Source organism: Ranitomeya imitator, chromosome 2 (assembly GCF_032444005.1).
Source record: "Ranitomeya imitator isolate aRanImi1 chromosome 2, aRanImi1.pri, whole genome shotgun sequence".
In the NCBI taxonomy this organism is placed as follows: domain Eukaryota; kingdom Metazoa; phylum Chordata; class Amphibia; order Anura; family Dendrobatidae; genus Ranitomeya; species Ranitomeya imitator.
In genome coordinates, this window is record NC_091283.1 from 107,744,097 (window position 1) to 107,759,525 (window position 15,429).

The window sequence follows — 15,429 nt, forward strand, 5'->3', positions numbered from 1 at the left end:
GACTGGAAGCTCCGGCTCTGGCTGGCAGCAGGTTGGCTGGCTGGCTGTGGCTGGCCTGAAGCAGTTTTAGCTCTGGTGGTTGGAGGCTCGGGCTTTGGTTGGCAGGAGGTTGGCTGACTGGCTGCTGGCTGTGGCTGGCCTGGGTCAGGTTCCGCTCTGGTGGCTGGAGGCTCCGGCTCTGGCTGGCAGCAGGTTGGCTGGCTGGCTGCTGGCTGTGGCTGGCCAGGGTCAGGTTCCGCTCTGGTGGCTGGAGGCTCCGGCTCTGGCTGGCAGCAGGTTCAGGTCTGGATGGCGTCAGGGTCTCTGTGTCTCTTGCTGGCAGGTAAATGGTTGAGTGAAGGCCTACATGGCTGGCTTTATATATGTTTCCAAATTGGAGGCTGGCCAATGTTTCCTGAGCATGCTCAGATAAAAAAAATGGAATCCAGCACCGGATCCGTCATTTGCCGGATTCAGTGCCTTCCGGCACCCGTAGGCTTCCATTCTATCAAAAAGCCGGACGCACCAGATCCGTCACTTCCGGCTTTGTCGCCAGAGACAAAAAACATTACTGTGTACGTTTTTGCCAGACGCCGGAAAACTGAACGAAACGTAAGGTCATCCGGCGCAATCCGGCGCTAATACGAGTCTATGGGGAAAAACCGGATCTGGCGGCATCTTTTGCCGGATCCAGTTTTTTAAAATTTTGCCGGATTATGCCTGACGGCAAAAACCTGTTGTGTGAAAGTAGCTTAAGTGATAAATTCTGTTCCTGGGATTAGGAGATAACTATATTACCTGATTTTCTATTTTAACTGTAACCATCATTACAATCTGCACAAAACACTTGAATGATCTCTCTTTATTTCCTGTCTTGAAAAGAGTCCAAGCTTGTGAGCCAGACATACTAAAGATGTACTAAAGCCAACTCTGAGGCAAAGACTCTATTTATGGACATCTGTTTGTTCCGACTAGATAACGGTGAGAAGTAAAAATCACAACACTATTGCAGCAATGTCTTATTATTTCCACATCACAATAAAATAAAGGGAGTTGGCACTAAAACCGATTATTGCATTTGTACATAGACTTCTTGGTGATCAGACATGCAATCTGAGATATCTTTAATGGGAGAACAATGAAGTACTCAAGATCAACCGTTAATCTTTTTCAACCATTAAATCAAGGTTGAATTGGTTCAGGGACACTAATGTCATGAAACTGGTCATGATCACCATAACTGTAAATTGGCCTATTACTGCTTAACAACAATGTCCATGTTATTCCATATAAAAGTTTCATTATTGTAAAAAACAAGTATAAAAGTGCTGCTCATCCTATTCTTATTAGCCAGGACTAGCCCGGCAGGTGACGGCTTCACCAATGACTCTCGACAGCCTTATCTGCGCTCTGTACATGCTCAGCTGCTGTAATGACGTATAGTAGGCAAAGATGTCAATCATGCCCAATGGGGTGTGATTGCAGGAACTGAGGAACTCTGTGTGGATTTTTTGTAGTGTTTTATACTGACCGCACAGTATTCCATCCTGTCCTATCTATCTAGCTAGACTGGCCTCCTGTGCTCATCCTGGTTTCATTCTGTGTATGTCTTTTCCCTCTCCACTCACAGTCATTACTTGTGGGGGGCTATCTATCCTTTGGGGATTTTCTCTGAGGCAAGATAGTTTTCCTGTTTCTATCTTTAGGGGTAGTTAGTTCTCAGGCTGTGACGAGGTGCCTAGGGAGTGTTAGGAGCATCCCACGGCTACTTCTAGTGTTGTGTTGAGCTTAGGGACTGCGGTCAGTACAGGTACCACTTCCTTCAGAGCTTGTCCCATGTTGCTCCTAAACCACCAGATCATAACAGTCGCTGTGCAATATACTGCATGGCTGGGCAATATACTACGTGCCTGGGCAATATACTTTGTCACTGGTCAATATACTACGTAACTGGGCAATATACTACGTGACTGGGCAATATACTATGTGACTGGGCAATATACTACGTGACTGGGCAATATACTACGTGGCTGGGCAATATACTTTGTCACTGGGCAATATACTACGTGGCTGGGCAATATACTACGTGGCTGGGCAATATACTATGTGGCTAGGCAATATACTACGTCACTGGGCAATATACTATGTGACTGGGCAATATACTACGTGGCTGGGCAATATACTACGTGACTGGGCAATATACTATGTGGCTGGGCAATATACTGCGTGGCTGGGCAATATACTGCGTGACTGGGCAATATACTACGTGGCTGGGCAATATACTACGTGGCTAGGCAATATACTACGTGGTTGAGCAATATACTATGTGGGCTGTGCAATATACTTCCAAAGACATACTGATAGGGAATTTAGATTGTGAGCCCCATAAGGGACAGTGATGATAATGTGTGCAAACTGTAAAGTGCTGCGGAATATGTTAATGCGATATAAAAATAAAGATTATTATTATTCTAGAATACCCGATGCGTTAGAATCGGGCCACCATCTAGTTAGAAATATTGGTCTTGAAGAGAAACTTCCTTTCCTCCATCCAGGGTAATATTAGTAATAAATCCCATCTGGTTCATGAGCACGTGGACCACATGGGCCTGTGTGATTTCAAATGCCAGGACTGAATTTCAGCCCCAGTCCAGACCTGCACGAACGTATACATCGGGCGATTTGGCTCCGAAATCAGTGTGGTTCAGTGCGAGAATAAAATTGAATGTCATGATTAAGGGAGCTTAGTCTCCAGAAACGCGTTGAGATTCTTACCCATATGGTTCGTGCTGAAGTCTCTATCCTCTATGCTTAAAGTTTGTGAATAAAGAAAACTCTTTTTTACGGATTCAGTGAAGCTGGACATTCTCTTCTTTTAATAAAATTGAATGCCATAAGGACCATCAGTATGGCATCCGATTTTTGATGATATATTGCAATTCTGTAAGATGGGAAACTGTAAATGGTTCTGCAAAGTATTAATAACTGCTAAGTTATAAAAAAAAAAGGATTGCACAGCAACACGGATGACAAGTGAGAAAAAAATAACTACACTTGCCTTGCCCCAGGAAACATGAAGAGAAACTCCCACTGTTCCAAATGGTTGAACCATAAAATAAATGCCTTCATTTTTATTTATGAGACAATGATCTGTAAAACTTTGTTTTAGTATGTTTTAATTTGATTTAATGTGTTATTTTGCACATTTTTTTTTCATTTTTTTCAGCCTTTACTGTTTAAGCCCACAAAGATGGAAGAGAAATACAGTTTATTTTGCCTTTTATTCCTGCTCATCATGGATGGCTGCAGATTAGAACATGTTAAGAGTAAGTAACACTGTACTTGTCGTTATAGAACATGCACACATAGAAGTTAATGTCCAATAATGCTTACTGCAAAGATGTTTTACAGAGTGCTGCTACAATGTACATCCATGTTAGGTGGTTGTGTTGTAAATAAAATAGAAAAATCGCAGACAAGTCGCATGCAATTCGCATTCACATACTACCAGCATTAAAGTCTGTGGAACGTGAGGTGCGTGCAACTTGCAACCAGCAACAGAAAATCCAACACAATTACACTTGTGTTGCAGTCACAATAGGAATCATGTCACAATAGGAAATCATTAGATGTAATGTCTCAATGCGACAATGCGATTTCAGTGTTGCCTATTCTAATTCCTAATCACTTGTATCATAATCAAATTTAAAAACAAAATAAACAAACACCCTGTATTAAATGAATAAATAGTAATAGTGCATGAAAATAATATAGGGTGCTTAGTTAGCCACCCACCACGTCATGATGACCCTATGTGGAATGGTCCTAACCTCTATCATTAAAACCATACCATCTGCCAAGTGATGTAATGTGAATAAGGGCTGAGACCCGGCTAATGGACACCCAGCCATTTGGAACTATATGAATGTAATGTCCAGCTCAAGGAAAAGAGAAACCACACTCTTATTTGAACAGAGTGCTAAAAAAGCCTGGAATATAATTTGGTACGCATGCAGTTTGTAGGTAAATGTTCACACACGCCACTAAATGAGCAAAACCCAAGACAAAAACAATATAAGCAAACACCCTGCAGTAAATAAATAGCAATCGTGAATGAAAATATTATAAGATGCTTAGTGAACATAATTTTGATAAGAAAATGTAAAAGCCATCCCACCATGTCAAGGTGACCCTGTTTGGGTCACCTTAATATGGTGAAAATTATTAGATGCAATGTCTCAATGTGACAATGCGATTTCAATGTTGCAAACCTAATTTCTAATCACTTGTGTCATAATCAAATTTATCAGAATTTTATAAGAACAGCTACTTAAAGGGAACCTGTCACCCCCAAAATGGAAGTTGAGCTAAGCCCACCGGCATCAGGGGCTTATCTACAGCATTCTGGAATGCTGTAGATAAGCCCCTGAAGTAACCTGAAAGATGCTCACCCAGGGGCGGTCCCGCTGCGGTCCAGTCTGATGGGCATCGCGGTCTGGTCCAGCGCCTCCCATCTTCATAGGATGAAGTCCTATACTTGTCTTCACGCTGCGGCTCCGGCGCAGGCATACTTTGTCTGCCCTGTTGAGGGCAGAGCAAAGTACTTCAGTGCGCAGGTGTCGGGCCTCTCTGACCTTTCCCGGAGCCTGTGCACTGCAGTACTTTGCTCTGCCCTCAACAGGGCAAACAAATTACGCCTGCACCGGAGCTGCAGCGTGAAAGCAGGAAGAGGTCGTGATCATAAGAAGATGGGAGGCCCCGGACCAGACCGCGACACCCACCTCAGTGAGACCGCCCCTGGGTGAGTATAATATAACCTCTTTTTCTCATCTTTCAGGTTACATCGGGGGCTTATCTACAACATTCCTGAATGCTGTAGATAAGCCCCTGATGCTGGTGGGCTTAGCTCAACTTCCATTTTGGGGGTGACAGGTTCCCTTTAAGGAGGTATTCTCAAGTTGTCTCTTGAGCAGCTCACAACTCTGCAGTCTTGTTGCTTCCTGGTTTCTGGCAGGGTGGGCTCTCCTCCTTGAGTGACAGTTCTGGTGAGTATCTGAGCTGAAGTATTATTAGTAGAACTATAAAACTTAGTACAAGTTCTGCTGTAACACATTATTTAACAGTGTTTGCTGTCAGTCTACACTGTTATCACTATATATACTTACAGAGATAACAAAATTCTGCATTTAAACAAGCACACAGCTCCAGACAGTGAGAGTAGTCCTTAGGACAACTGCAGTGGAAATTGCCAATTCTGGTGGCCTGGGGGATTATGATTTTACTGGTTTCATAAGAGCACCTTAGCTGAAAGTAAGGAGAGGGAAGTAAACAGCTAACCATTGCATAGAAATACCATATTTTTCAGACTATAAGACACACTTTTTCCCCCAAATTTAGGAGGAAAATGGGGGTGCGTTTTATAATCCGGATATACTTACCGGTCTCATCCCAGGCTCGTGTGTGGCAGTATCGGTGATGTTCGGTGGTGCGGGGCTCCACGGACTTTTTGTGAATGCCCGGAGCCCCCACATTTCCATTGCTGTAATGCTGTGGGCTAGAAGAAAATGGCTGCTGGAGGTGGCGCATGTGCAGATTGAGATTTCGGTAGACGAGATCTCGGTGTCGAGATCTCATTCTGCAAGTGCACTGCCTCCGGCAGCCATGTTCATGGAGGCCACCGCATTACAGCAATGGAAGTGTGAGGGCTCCGGGCTTTCACAAAATGTAAGTGGAGCCACCACACCACCGTGCATCTCCAAAATTGTCGTGCACCAGCCTGGGATGAATGTGTGGGGGCTCCGGGCTTCTACAAAATGTTAGCAGAGCCCCAGGACCACCGAGCATCTTCGAAACTGCCGCACACTAGCCTGGGATGAATAAGTGGGGGATCCAGGCTTTCTCAAAATGTCAGCGGAGCCCCCGCACCACTGAACCTGCCACACCAGCCTGGGATGAGTCAGATCTCCACCAGCGCTCCCAATCACACTCTACCCCCCGATAAGCAGAATTCGAACTGTAAGATGGACCCTCATTTGATGCATTAATTTTTTTTTCCTATTCTTCTTTTGAAAATTTGTGGTGCGTCTTATAGTCTGAAAAATATGGTAAGTGGACTGGAGAGAGTTGACTGGTATGTTCAGAGTTGACTCCTCTCCTGGAGAGAAGAAGAGAAGAGGAACATGGCTGATTGCCCAAGACACAAAGAGAAGGTTTTCTGATATATTTCTCTCTTTTAATTGTAGTATGAGATAAAATAGGATCAAAGAAAAGGAGATTAAAAGAAGAATTGCAGTAGAAATTTTGGACAATTCCTTTAACTGAGTTATCACGATGCACAAACTATGCATCATCAAATAAATCATTTGAGTCAGTGCATCTTATAAAATAGAAATAAAATAGTGTTAGGTTTTAATTGCATTTGTCCATAGTATTCCCTTTAGATAGTAACAATAGCACAAATAAGAATTGTGTTGTGTCTCGCAGTTTAGCTCTAACCTTTTCAAAGTTCTTTTTCTATGTTTTACATGAAAACATCCATTAACCCCTTCCCGACCTTTGACGCCACGTAGGCGTCATGAAAGTCGGTGCCATTCCGACCCATGACGCCTATGCGGCGTCATGGAAAGATCGCGTCCCTGCAGATCGGGTGAAAGGGTTAACTCCCATTTCACCCGATCTGCAGGGACAGGGGGAGTGGTAGTTTAGCCCAGGGGGGGTGGCTTCACCCCCTCGTGGCTACGATCGCTCTGATTGGCTGTTGAAAGTGAAACTGCCAATCAGAGCGATTTGTAATATTTCACCCATTATAACGGGTGAAATATTACAATCCAGCCATGGCCGATGCTGAAATATCATCGGCCATGGCTGGAAATACTAGTGTGCCCCCACCCCACCCCTCCGATCGCCCCCCCACCCCCCCGATCTGGCCGGTACACTGCTCCGGCTCCCCTCCGTCCAGTGCTCCGCTCCCCCCCGTGCTCGTGTCCGCTCCCCCCGTGCTCCAATCACCCCCCCGTGCTCCAATCACCCCCCCTGCACTCCGATCCACCCCCCCCGTGCTCCGTTCCACCCCCCCGTGCTCCGTTCCAGCCCCCCCGTGCTCCGTTCCACGCCCCCCGTGCTCCGTTCCACCCCTCCCGCGCTCCGATTCCCCCCCCGTGCTCCGATCCCCCCCCCGTGGTCCCCCCCCACCCTATCATACTTACCGATCCAGCCGTGGTCCCGTCCGTCTTCTCCCGGGCGCCGCCATCTTCCAAAATGGCGGGCGCATTCGCAGTGCGCCCGCCGAATCTGCCGGCCGGCAGATTCGTTCCAAAGTGCATTTTGATCACTGAGATATAATCTATCTCAGTGATCAAAATAAAAAAAATAATAAATGACCCCCCCCCTTTGTCACCCCCATAGGTAGGGACAATAAAAAAATAAAGAATTTTTTTTTTTTCCACTAATGTTAGAATAGGGTTAGGGGTAGGGTTAGGGTTAGGGGTAGGGTTAGGGTTAGGGTTAGGGGTAGGGTTAGGGGTAGGGTTAGGGTTAGGGGTAGGGTTAGGGGTAGGGTTAGGGGTAGGGTTAGGGCTAGGGTTAGGAATGTGCACACGTATTCTGGTCCTCTGCGGATTTTTCCGCTGCGGATTTGATAAATCCGCAGTGCTAAACCGCTGCGGATTTATGGCGGATTTACCGCGTTTTTTTCTGCGCATTTCACTGCGGTTTTACAATTGCGATTTTCTATTGGAGCAGATGTAAAACCGCTGCGGAATCCGCACAAAGAAGTGACATGCTGCGGAATGTAAACCGCTGCGTTTCCGTGCAGTTTTTCCGCAGCATGTGTACAGCGATTTTTGTTTCCCATAGGTTTACATTGAACTGTACACTCATGGGAAACTGCTGCGGATCCGCAGCGTGTGCACATACCTTTAGAATTAGGCTATGTGCACACGGTGCGGATTTGGCTGCGGATCCGCAGCAGTGTTCCATCAGGTTTACAGTACCATGTAAACATATGAAAAACCAAATCCGCTGTGCCCATGGTGCGGAAAATACCGCGCGGGAACGCTGCGTTGTATTTTCCGCAGCATGTCAATTCTTTGTGCGGATTCCGCAGCGTTTTACACCTGTTCCTCAATAGGAATCCGCAGGTGAAATCCGCACAAAAAACACTGGAAATCCGCGGAAAATCCACAGGTAAAACACAGTGCCTTTTACCCGCAGATTTTTCAAAAATGGTGCGGAAATATCTCACACGAATCCGCAACGTGGGCACATAGCCTTAGGGTTGTGGTTAGGGTTAGGGGTGTGTTGGGGTTAGTGTTGTGGTTAGGGGTGTGTTGGGGTTAGTGTTGTGGTTAGGGGTGTGTTGGGGTTAGGGTTGTGATTAGGATTATGGCTACAGTTGGGATTAGGGTTAGGGGTGTGTTGGGGTTAGTGTTGGAGGTAGAATTGAGGGGTTACCACTGTTTAGGCACATCAGGGGTCTCCAAACGCAACATGGCGCCACCATTGATTCCAGCCAATCTCGTATTCAAAAAGTCAAATGGTGCTCCCTCACTTCCGAGCCCTGACATGTGCCCAAACAGTGGTTTACCCCCACATATGGGGTACCAGCATACTCAGGACAAACTGCGCAACAATTACTGGGGTCCAATTTCTCCTGTTACCCTTGTGAATCTAAAAAAATGCTTGCTAAAACATAATTTTTGAGGAAAGAAAAATGATTTTTTATTTTCACGGCTCTGCGTTGTAAACGTCTGTGAAGCACTTGGGGGTTCAAAGTGCTCACCACATATCTAGATAAGTTCCTTGGGGGGTCTAGTTTCTAAAATGGGGTCACTTGTGGGGGGTCTCTACTGTTTAGGCACACCAGGGGCTCTGCAAACGCAACGTGACACCCGCAGACCATTCCATCAAAGTCTGCATTTCAAAAGTCACTACTTCCCTTCTGAGCCCCGACGTGTGCCCAAACAGTGGTTTACCCCCACATATGGGGTATCAGCGTACTCAGGAGAAACTGGACAACAACTTTTGGGGTCCAATTTCTCCTGTAACCCTTGGGAAAATAAAAAATTCTGGGCTAAATAATTATTTTTGAGGAAAGAAAACGTATTTATTATTTTCACGGCTCTGCATTATAAACTTCTATGAAGCACTTGGGGGTTCAAAGTGCTCACCACACATCTAGATAAGTTCCTTTCAGGGTCTAGTTTCCAAAATGGGGTCACTTGTGGGGGGTTTCTACTGTTTAGGCACATCAGGGGCTCTGCAAACGCAACGTGACGCCCGCAGAGCATTCCATCAAAGTCTGCATTTCAAAACGTCACTACTTCAATTCCAAGCCCCGGCATGTGCCCAAACAGTAGTTTACCCCCACATATGGGGTATCACCGTACTCAGGAGAAACTGGACAACAACTTTTGGGGTCAAATTTCTCCTGTTACCCTTGGGAAAATTAAAAAATTCTGGGCTAAATAATTATTTTTGAGGAAAGAAAACGTATTTATTATTTTCACGGCTCTGCATTATAAACTTCTATGAAGCACTTGGGGGTTCAAAGTGCTCACCACACATCTAGATAAGTTCCTTTGGGGGTCTAGTTTCCAAAATGGGGTCACTTGTGGGGGGTTTCTACTGTTAAGCCACATCAGGGGCTCTGCAAACGCAACGTGACGCCCACAGAGCATTCCATCAAAGTCTGCATTTCAAAACGTCACTACTTCACTTCCGAGCCCCGGCATGTGCCCAAACAGTGATTTACCCCCACATATGGGGTATCAGCATACTCAGGAGAAACTGGACAACAACTTTTGGGGTCAAATTTCTCCTGTTACCCTTGGGAAAATAAAAAATTGCAGGCTAAAAGATCATTTTTGAGAAAATAATTTTTTTTTTTATTTTCATGGCTCTGCGTTATAAACTTCTGTGAAGCACTTGGGGGTTCAAAGTCCTCACCACACATCTAGATTAGTTCCTTTGGGGGTCTAGTTTCCAAAATGGTGTCATTTCTGGGGGATCTCCAATGTTTAAGCACACAGGGGCTCTCCAAACGTGACATGGTGTCCGCTAATGATTGGAGCTAATTTTCCATTTAAAAAGCCAAATGGCGTGCCATCCCTTCCGAGCCCTGCCGTGCGCCCAAACAGTGGTTTACCCCCACATATGGGGTATCAGCGTACTCAGGACAAACTGGACAACAATATTTGGGGTCCAATTTCTCCCATTATCCTTGGCAAAATAGGAAATTCCAGGCTAAAAAATCATTTTTGAGGAAAGAAAAATTATTTTTTATTTTCATGGCTCTGCGTTATAAACTTCTGTGAAGCACCTGGGGGTTTAAAGTGCTCAATATGCATCTAGATAAGTTCCTTGGGGGGTCTAGTTTCCAAAATGGGGTCACTTGTGGGGGAGCTCCAATGTTTAGGCACACAGGGGGCTCTCCAAACGCGACATGGTGTCCGCTAACAATTGGAGCTAATTTTCCATTCAAAAAGTCAAATGGCGCGCCTTCCCTTCCGAGCCCTGCCGTGTGCCCAAACAGTGGTTTACCCCCACATATGAGGTATCGGCGTACTCGGGAGAAATTGCCCAACAAATTTTATGATCCATTTTATCCTACTGCCCATGTGAAAATGAAAAAATTGAGGCGAAAATAATTTTTTTGTGAAAAAAAAGTACTTTTTCATTTTTACAGATCAATTTGTGAAGCACCTGAGGGTTTAAAGTGCTCACTAGGCATCTAAATAAGTTCCTTGGGGGGTCTAGTTTCCAAAATGGGGTCACTTGTGGGGGAGCGCCAATGTTTAGGCACACAGGAGCTATCCAAACGCGACATGGTGTCCGCTAACGATGGAAATAATTTTTCATTCAAAAAGTCAAATGGCGCTCCTTCCCTTCCGAGCCTTACCATGTGCCCAAACAGTGGTTTACCCCCACATGTGAGGTATTGGTGTACTCAGGAGAAATTGCCCAACACATTTTAGGATCCATTTTATCCTGTTGCCCATGTGAAAATGAAAAAATTGAGGCTAAAAGAATTTTTTTGTGAAAAAAAAGTACTTTTTCATTTTTACGGATCAATTTGTGAAGCACCTGGGGGTTCAAAGTGCTCACTATGCATCTAGATAAGTTCCTTGGGGCGTCTAGTTTCCAAAATGGGGTTATTTGTGGGGGAGCTCCAATTTTTAGGCACACGGGGGCTCTCCAAACGTGACATGGTGTCCGCTAAAGAGTGGAGCCAATTTTTGATTCAAAAAGTCAAATGGCGCTCCTTCCCTTCCAAGCCCTGCCGTGCGCCCAAACAGTGGTTTACCCCCACATATGAGGTATCAGCGTACTCAGGACAAATTGGACAACAACTTTCGTGGTTCAGTTTCTCCTTTTACCATTGGGAAAATAAAAAAATTGTTGCTAAAAGATAATTTTTGTGACTAAAAAGTTAAATGTTCATTTTTTCCTTCCATGTTGCTTCTGCTGCTGTGAAGCACCTGAAGGGTTAATAAACTTCTTGAATGTGGTTTTGAGTACCTTGAGGGGTGCAGTTTTTAGAATGGTGTCACTTTTGGGTATTTTCAGCCATATAGACCCCTCAAACTGACTTCAAATGTGAGGTGGTCCCTAAAAAAAATGGTTTTGTAAATTTCGTTGTAAAAATGACAAATCGCTGGTCAAATTTTAACCCTTATAACTTCCTAACAAAAAAAAATTTTGTTTCCAAAATTGTGCTGATGTAAAGTAAACATGTGGGAAATGTTATTTATTAACTATTTTGTGTCACATATCTCTCTGGTTTAACAGAATAAAAATTCAAAATGTGAAAATTGCGAAATTTTCAAAATTTTCGCCAAATTTCCGTGTTTATCACAAATAAATGCAGAATTTATTGACCTAAATTTACCACTAACATGAAGCCCAATATGTCACGAAAAAACAATCTCAGAACCGCTAGGATCCGTTGAAGCGTTCCTGAGTTATTACCTCATAAAGGGACACTGGTCAGAATTGCAAAAAACGGCAAGGTCTTTAAGGTCAAAATAGGCTGGGTCTTGAAGGGGTTAAGTACACTACTAATTTTAGGTACAGGAATATAAAGCCTATTTGGATTGTGCAAAGGGTAAAGTTGGCTCCTGAAGCACCTGCCTAATTTATTGTAGGAAGAAGGTTTCATTTACAGCTCCAAGAACCAAAACATGGCACTTGTAAAGGTCAACATCATTAACAGTAGGATTACAAGAGGCTTCGCGAGGTTTATGCTTCCTGTTCATCCGAGGAAGCTCGTTCATGAATCATCTCGCATGTGATTTTCCTTCGTGGAGTATGAGACAGTTTACACATAGAGATAGATATGTAAACAATTCATCGTTTGTAGTTATGTTTTAGAATACGAGTAAAGCTCCATCATTACAGAGGAATCTAATAATGAGGATTCTAAAAATGAAATATTTTATACTAGTAATCATTTAGTTTGTCAGACTGCGTATTGTAGTGTACTGTAAAAATACTGTATTTGTGTGTTTGTCTATATAAAACCTAGATACACCAAAGAAACTAACTTCACAAAAGGGCCAGTAGTAAAATATAACTTTTATTAATGGACAATAATAATAAAAGTCACATTGGTGAAGGAACACCTCAAACACAGAACAGAAGGTGGGTAGTCCAGAGAGGCTCCAAGATAAGAGTCAATACATAGTGAATAACACGTATCCAGACATGTGTCTGTGACGCCCGAGAGACCGGGGTACCCAGCACCGGGCCAATGGGGTCTGTCTCTTGAGGGGGATGTCACGGGTGGCTTGACCCGGTGCTGTGGCCTCAGGCAATGCACAGTGTAAAGGGTATCGTGAGGGAACAGGCACTTACTTACATACATAGTAACATAGTAACATAGTTAGTAAGGCCGAAAAAAGACATTTGTCCATCCAGTTCAGCCTATATTCCATCATAATAAATCCCCAGATCTACGTCCTTCTACAGAACCTAATTGTATGATACAATATTGTTCTGCTCCAGGAAGACATCCAGGCCTCTCTTGAACCCCTCGACTGAGTTCGCCATCACCACCTCCTCAGGCAAGCAATTCCAGATTCTCACTGCCCTAACAGTAAAGAATCCTCTTCTATGTTGGTGGAAAAACCTTCTCTCCTCCAGACGCAAAGAATGCCCCCTTGTGCCCGTCACCTTCCTTGGTATAAACAGATCCTCAGCGAGATATTTGTATTGTCCCCTTATATACTTATACATGGTTATTAGATCGCCCCTCAGTCGTCTTTTTTCTAGACTAAATAATCCTAATTTCGCTAATCTATCTGGGTATTGTAGTTCTCCCATCCCCTTTATTAATTTTGTTGCCCTCCTTTGTACTCTCTCTAGTTCCATTATATCCTTCCTAAGCACCGGTGCCCAAAACTGGACACAGTACTCCATGTGCGGTCTAACTAGGGATTTGTACAGAGGCAGTATAATGCTCTCATCATGTGTATCCAGACCTCTTTTAATGCACCCCATGATCCTGTTTGCCTTGGCAGCTGCTGCCTGGCACTGGCTGCTCCAGGTAAGTTTATCATTAACTAGGATCCCCAAGTCCTTCTCCCTGTCAGATTTACCCAGTGGTTTCCCATTCAGTGTGTAATGGTGACATTGATTCCTTCTTCCCATGTGTATAACCTTACATTTATCATTGTTAAACCTCATCTGCCACCTTTCAGCCCAAGTTTCCAACTTATCCAGATCCATCTGTAGCAGAATACTATCTTCTCTTGTATTAACTGCTTTACATAGTTTTGTATCATCTGCAAATATCGATATTTTACTGTGTAAACCTTCTACCAGGTCATTAATGAATATGTTGAAGAGAGCAGGTCCCAATACTGACCCCTGCGGTACCCCACTGGTCACAGCGACCCAGTTAGAGACTATACCATTTATAACCACCCTCTGCTTTCTATCACTAAGCCAGTTACTAACCCATTTACACACAATTTCCCCCAGACCAAGCATTCTCATTTTGTGTACCAACCTCTTGTGCGGCACGGTATCAAACGCTTTGGAAAAATCGAGATATACCACGTCCAATGACTCACCGTGGTCCAGCCTATAGCTTACCTCTTCATAAAAACTGATTAGATTGGTTTGACAGGAGCGATTTCTCATAAACCCATGCTGATATGGAGTTAAACAGTTATTCTCATTGAGATAATCCAGAATAACATCCCTCAGAAACCCTTCAAATATTTTACCAACAATAGAGGTTAGACTTACTGGCCTATAATTTCCAGGTTCACTTTTAGAGCCCTTTTTGAATATTGGCACCACATTTGCTATGCGCCAATCCTGCGGAACAGACCCTGTCGCTATAGAGTCCCTAAAAATAAGAAATAATGGTTTATCTATTACATTACTTAGTTCTCTTAGTACTCGTGGGTGTATGCCATCCGGACCCGGAGATTTATCTATTTTAATCTTATTTAGCCGGTTTCGCACCTCTTCTTGGGTTAGATTGGTGACCCTTAATATAGGGTTTTCATTGTTTCTTGGGATTTCACCTAGCATTTCATTTTCCACCGTGAATACCGTGGAGAAGAAGGTGTTTAATATGTTAGCTTTTTCCTCGTCATCTACAACCATTCTTTCCTCACTATTTTTTAAGGGGCCTACATTTTCAGTTTTTATTCTTTTACTATTGATATAGTTGAAGAACAGTTTGGGATTAGTTTTACTCTCCTTAGCAATGTGCTTCTCTGTTTCCTTTTTGGCAGCTTTAATTAGTTTTTTAGATAAAGTATTTTTCTCCCTATAGTTTTTTAGAGCTTCAATGGTGCCATCCTGCTTTAGCAGTGCAAATGCTTTCTTTTTACTGTTAATTGCCTGTCTTACTTCTTTGTTTAGCCACATTGGGTTTTTCCTATTTCTAGTCCTTTTATTCCCACAAGGTATAAACCGCTTACACTGCCTATTTAGGATGTTCTTAAACATTTCCCATTTATTATCTGTATTATTAGTTCTGAGGATATTGTCCCAGTCTACCAGATTAAGGGCATCTCTAAGCTGGTCAAACTTTGCCTTCCTAAAGTTCAGTGTTTTTGTGACTCCCTGACAAGTCCCCCTAGTGAAAGACAGGTGAAACTGTACAATATTGTGGTCGCTATATCCTAGATGCCCGACCACCTGCAGATTTGTTATTCTGTCAGGTCTATTAGATAGTATTAGGTCTAAAAGTGCTGCTCCTCTGGTTGGATTCTGCACCAATTGTGAAAGATAATTTTTCTTGGTTATTAGCAGAAACCTGTTGCCTTTATGGGTTTCACAGGTTTCTGTTTCCCAGTTAATATCCGGGTAGTTAAAGTCCCCCATAACCAGGACCTCATTATGGGTTGCAGCTTCATCTATCTGCTTTAGAAGTAGACTTTCCATGGTTTCTGTTATATTTGGGGGTTTGTAACAGACCCCAATGAGAATTTT

The 15,429-nt window shown here is 43.7% G+C and overlaps 1 protein-coding gene across 1 annotated transcript in view; it reads left to right on the top strand.

The window, feature by feature from the left end:
* The window catches only part of CHRDL1 (chordin like 1), a 202,654-nt gene that overhangs the window by 46,260 nt on the left and 140,965 nt on the right, over positions 1–15,429 (top strand). Inside the window, exon 2 of the mRNA XM_069747130.1 lies at positions 3,206–3,305. Within this exon, the coding sequence (XP_069603231.1) occupies positions 3,230–3,305 (76 nt within the window). The 5' untranslated portion in view covers positions 3,206–3,229. The remainder of the gene's footprint in view (positions 1–3,205; positions 3,306–15,429) is intronic.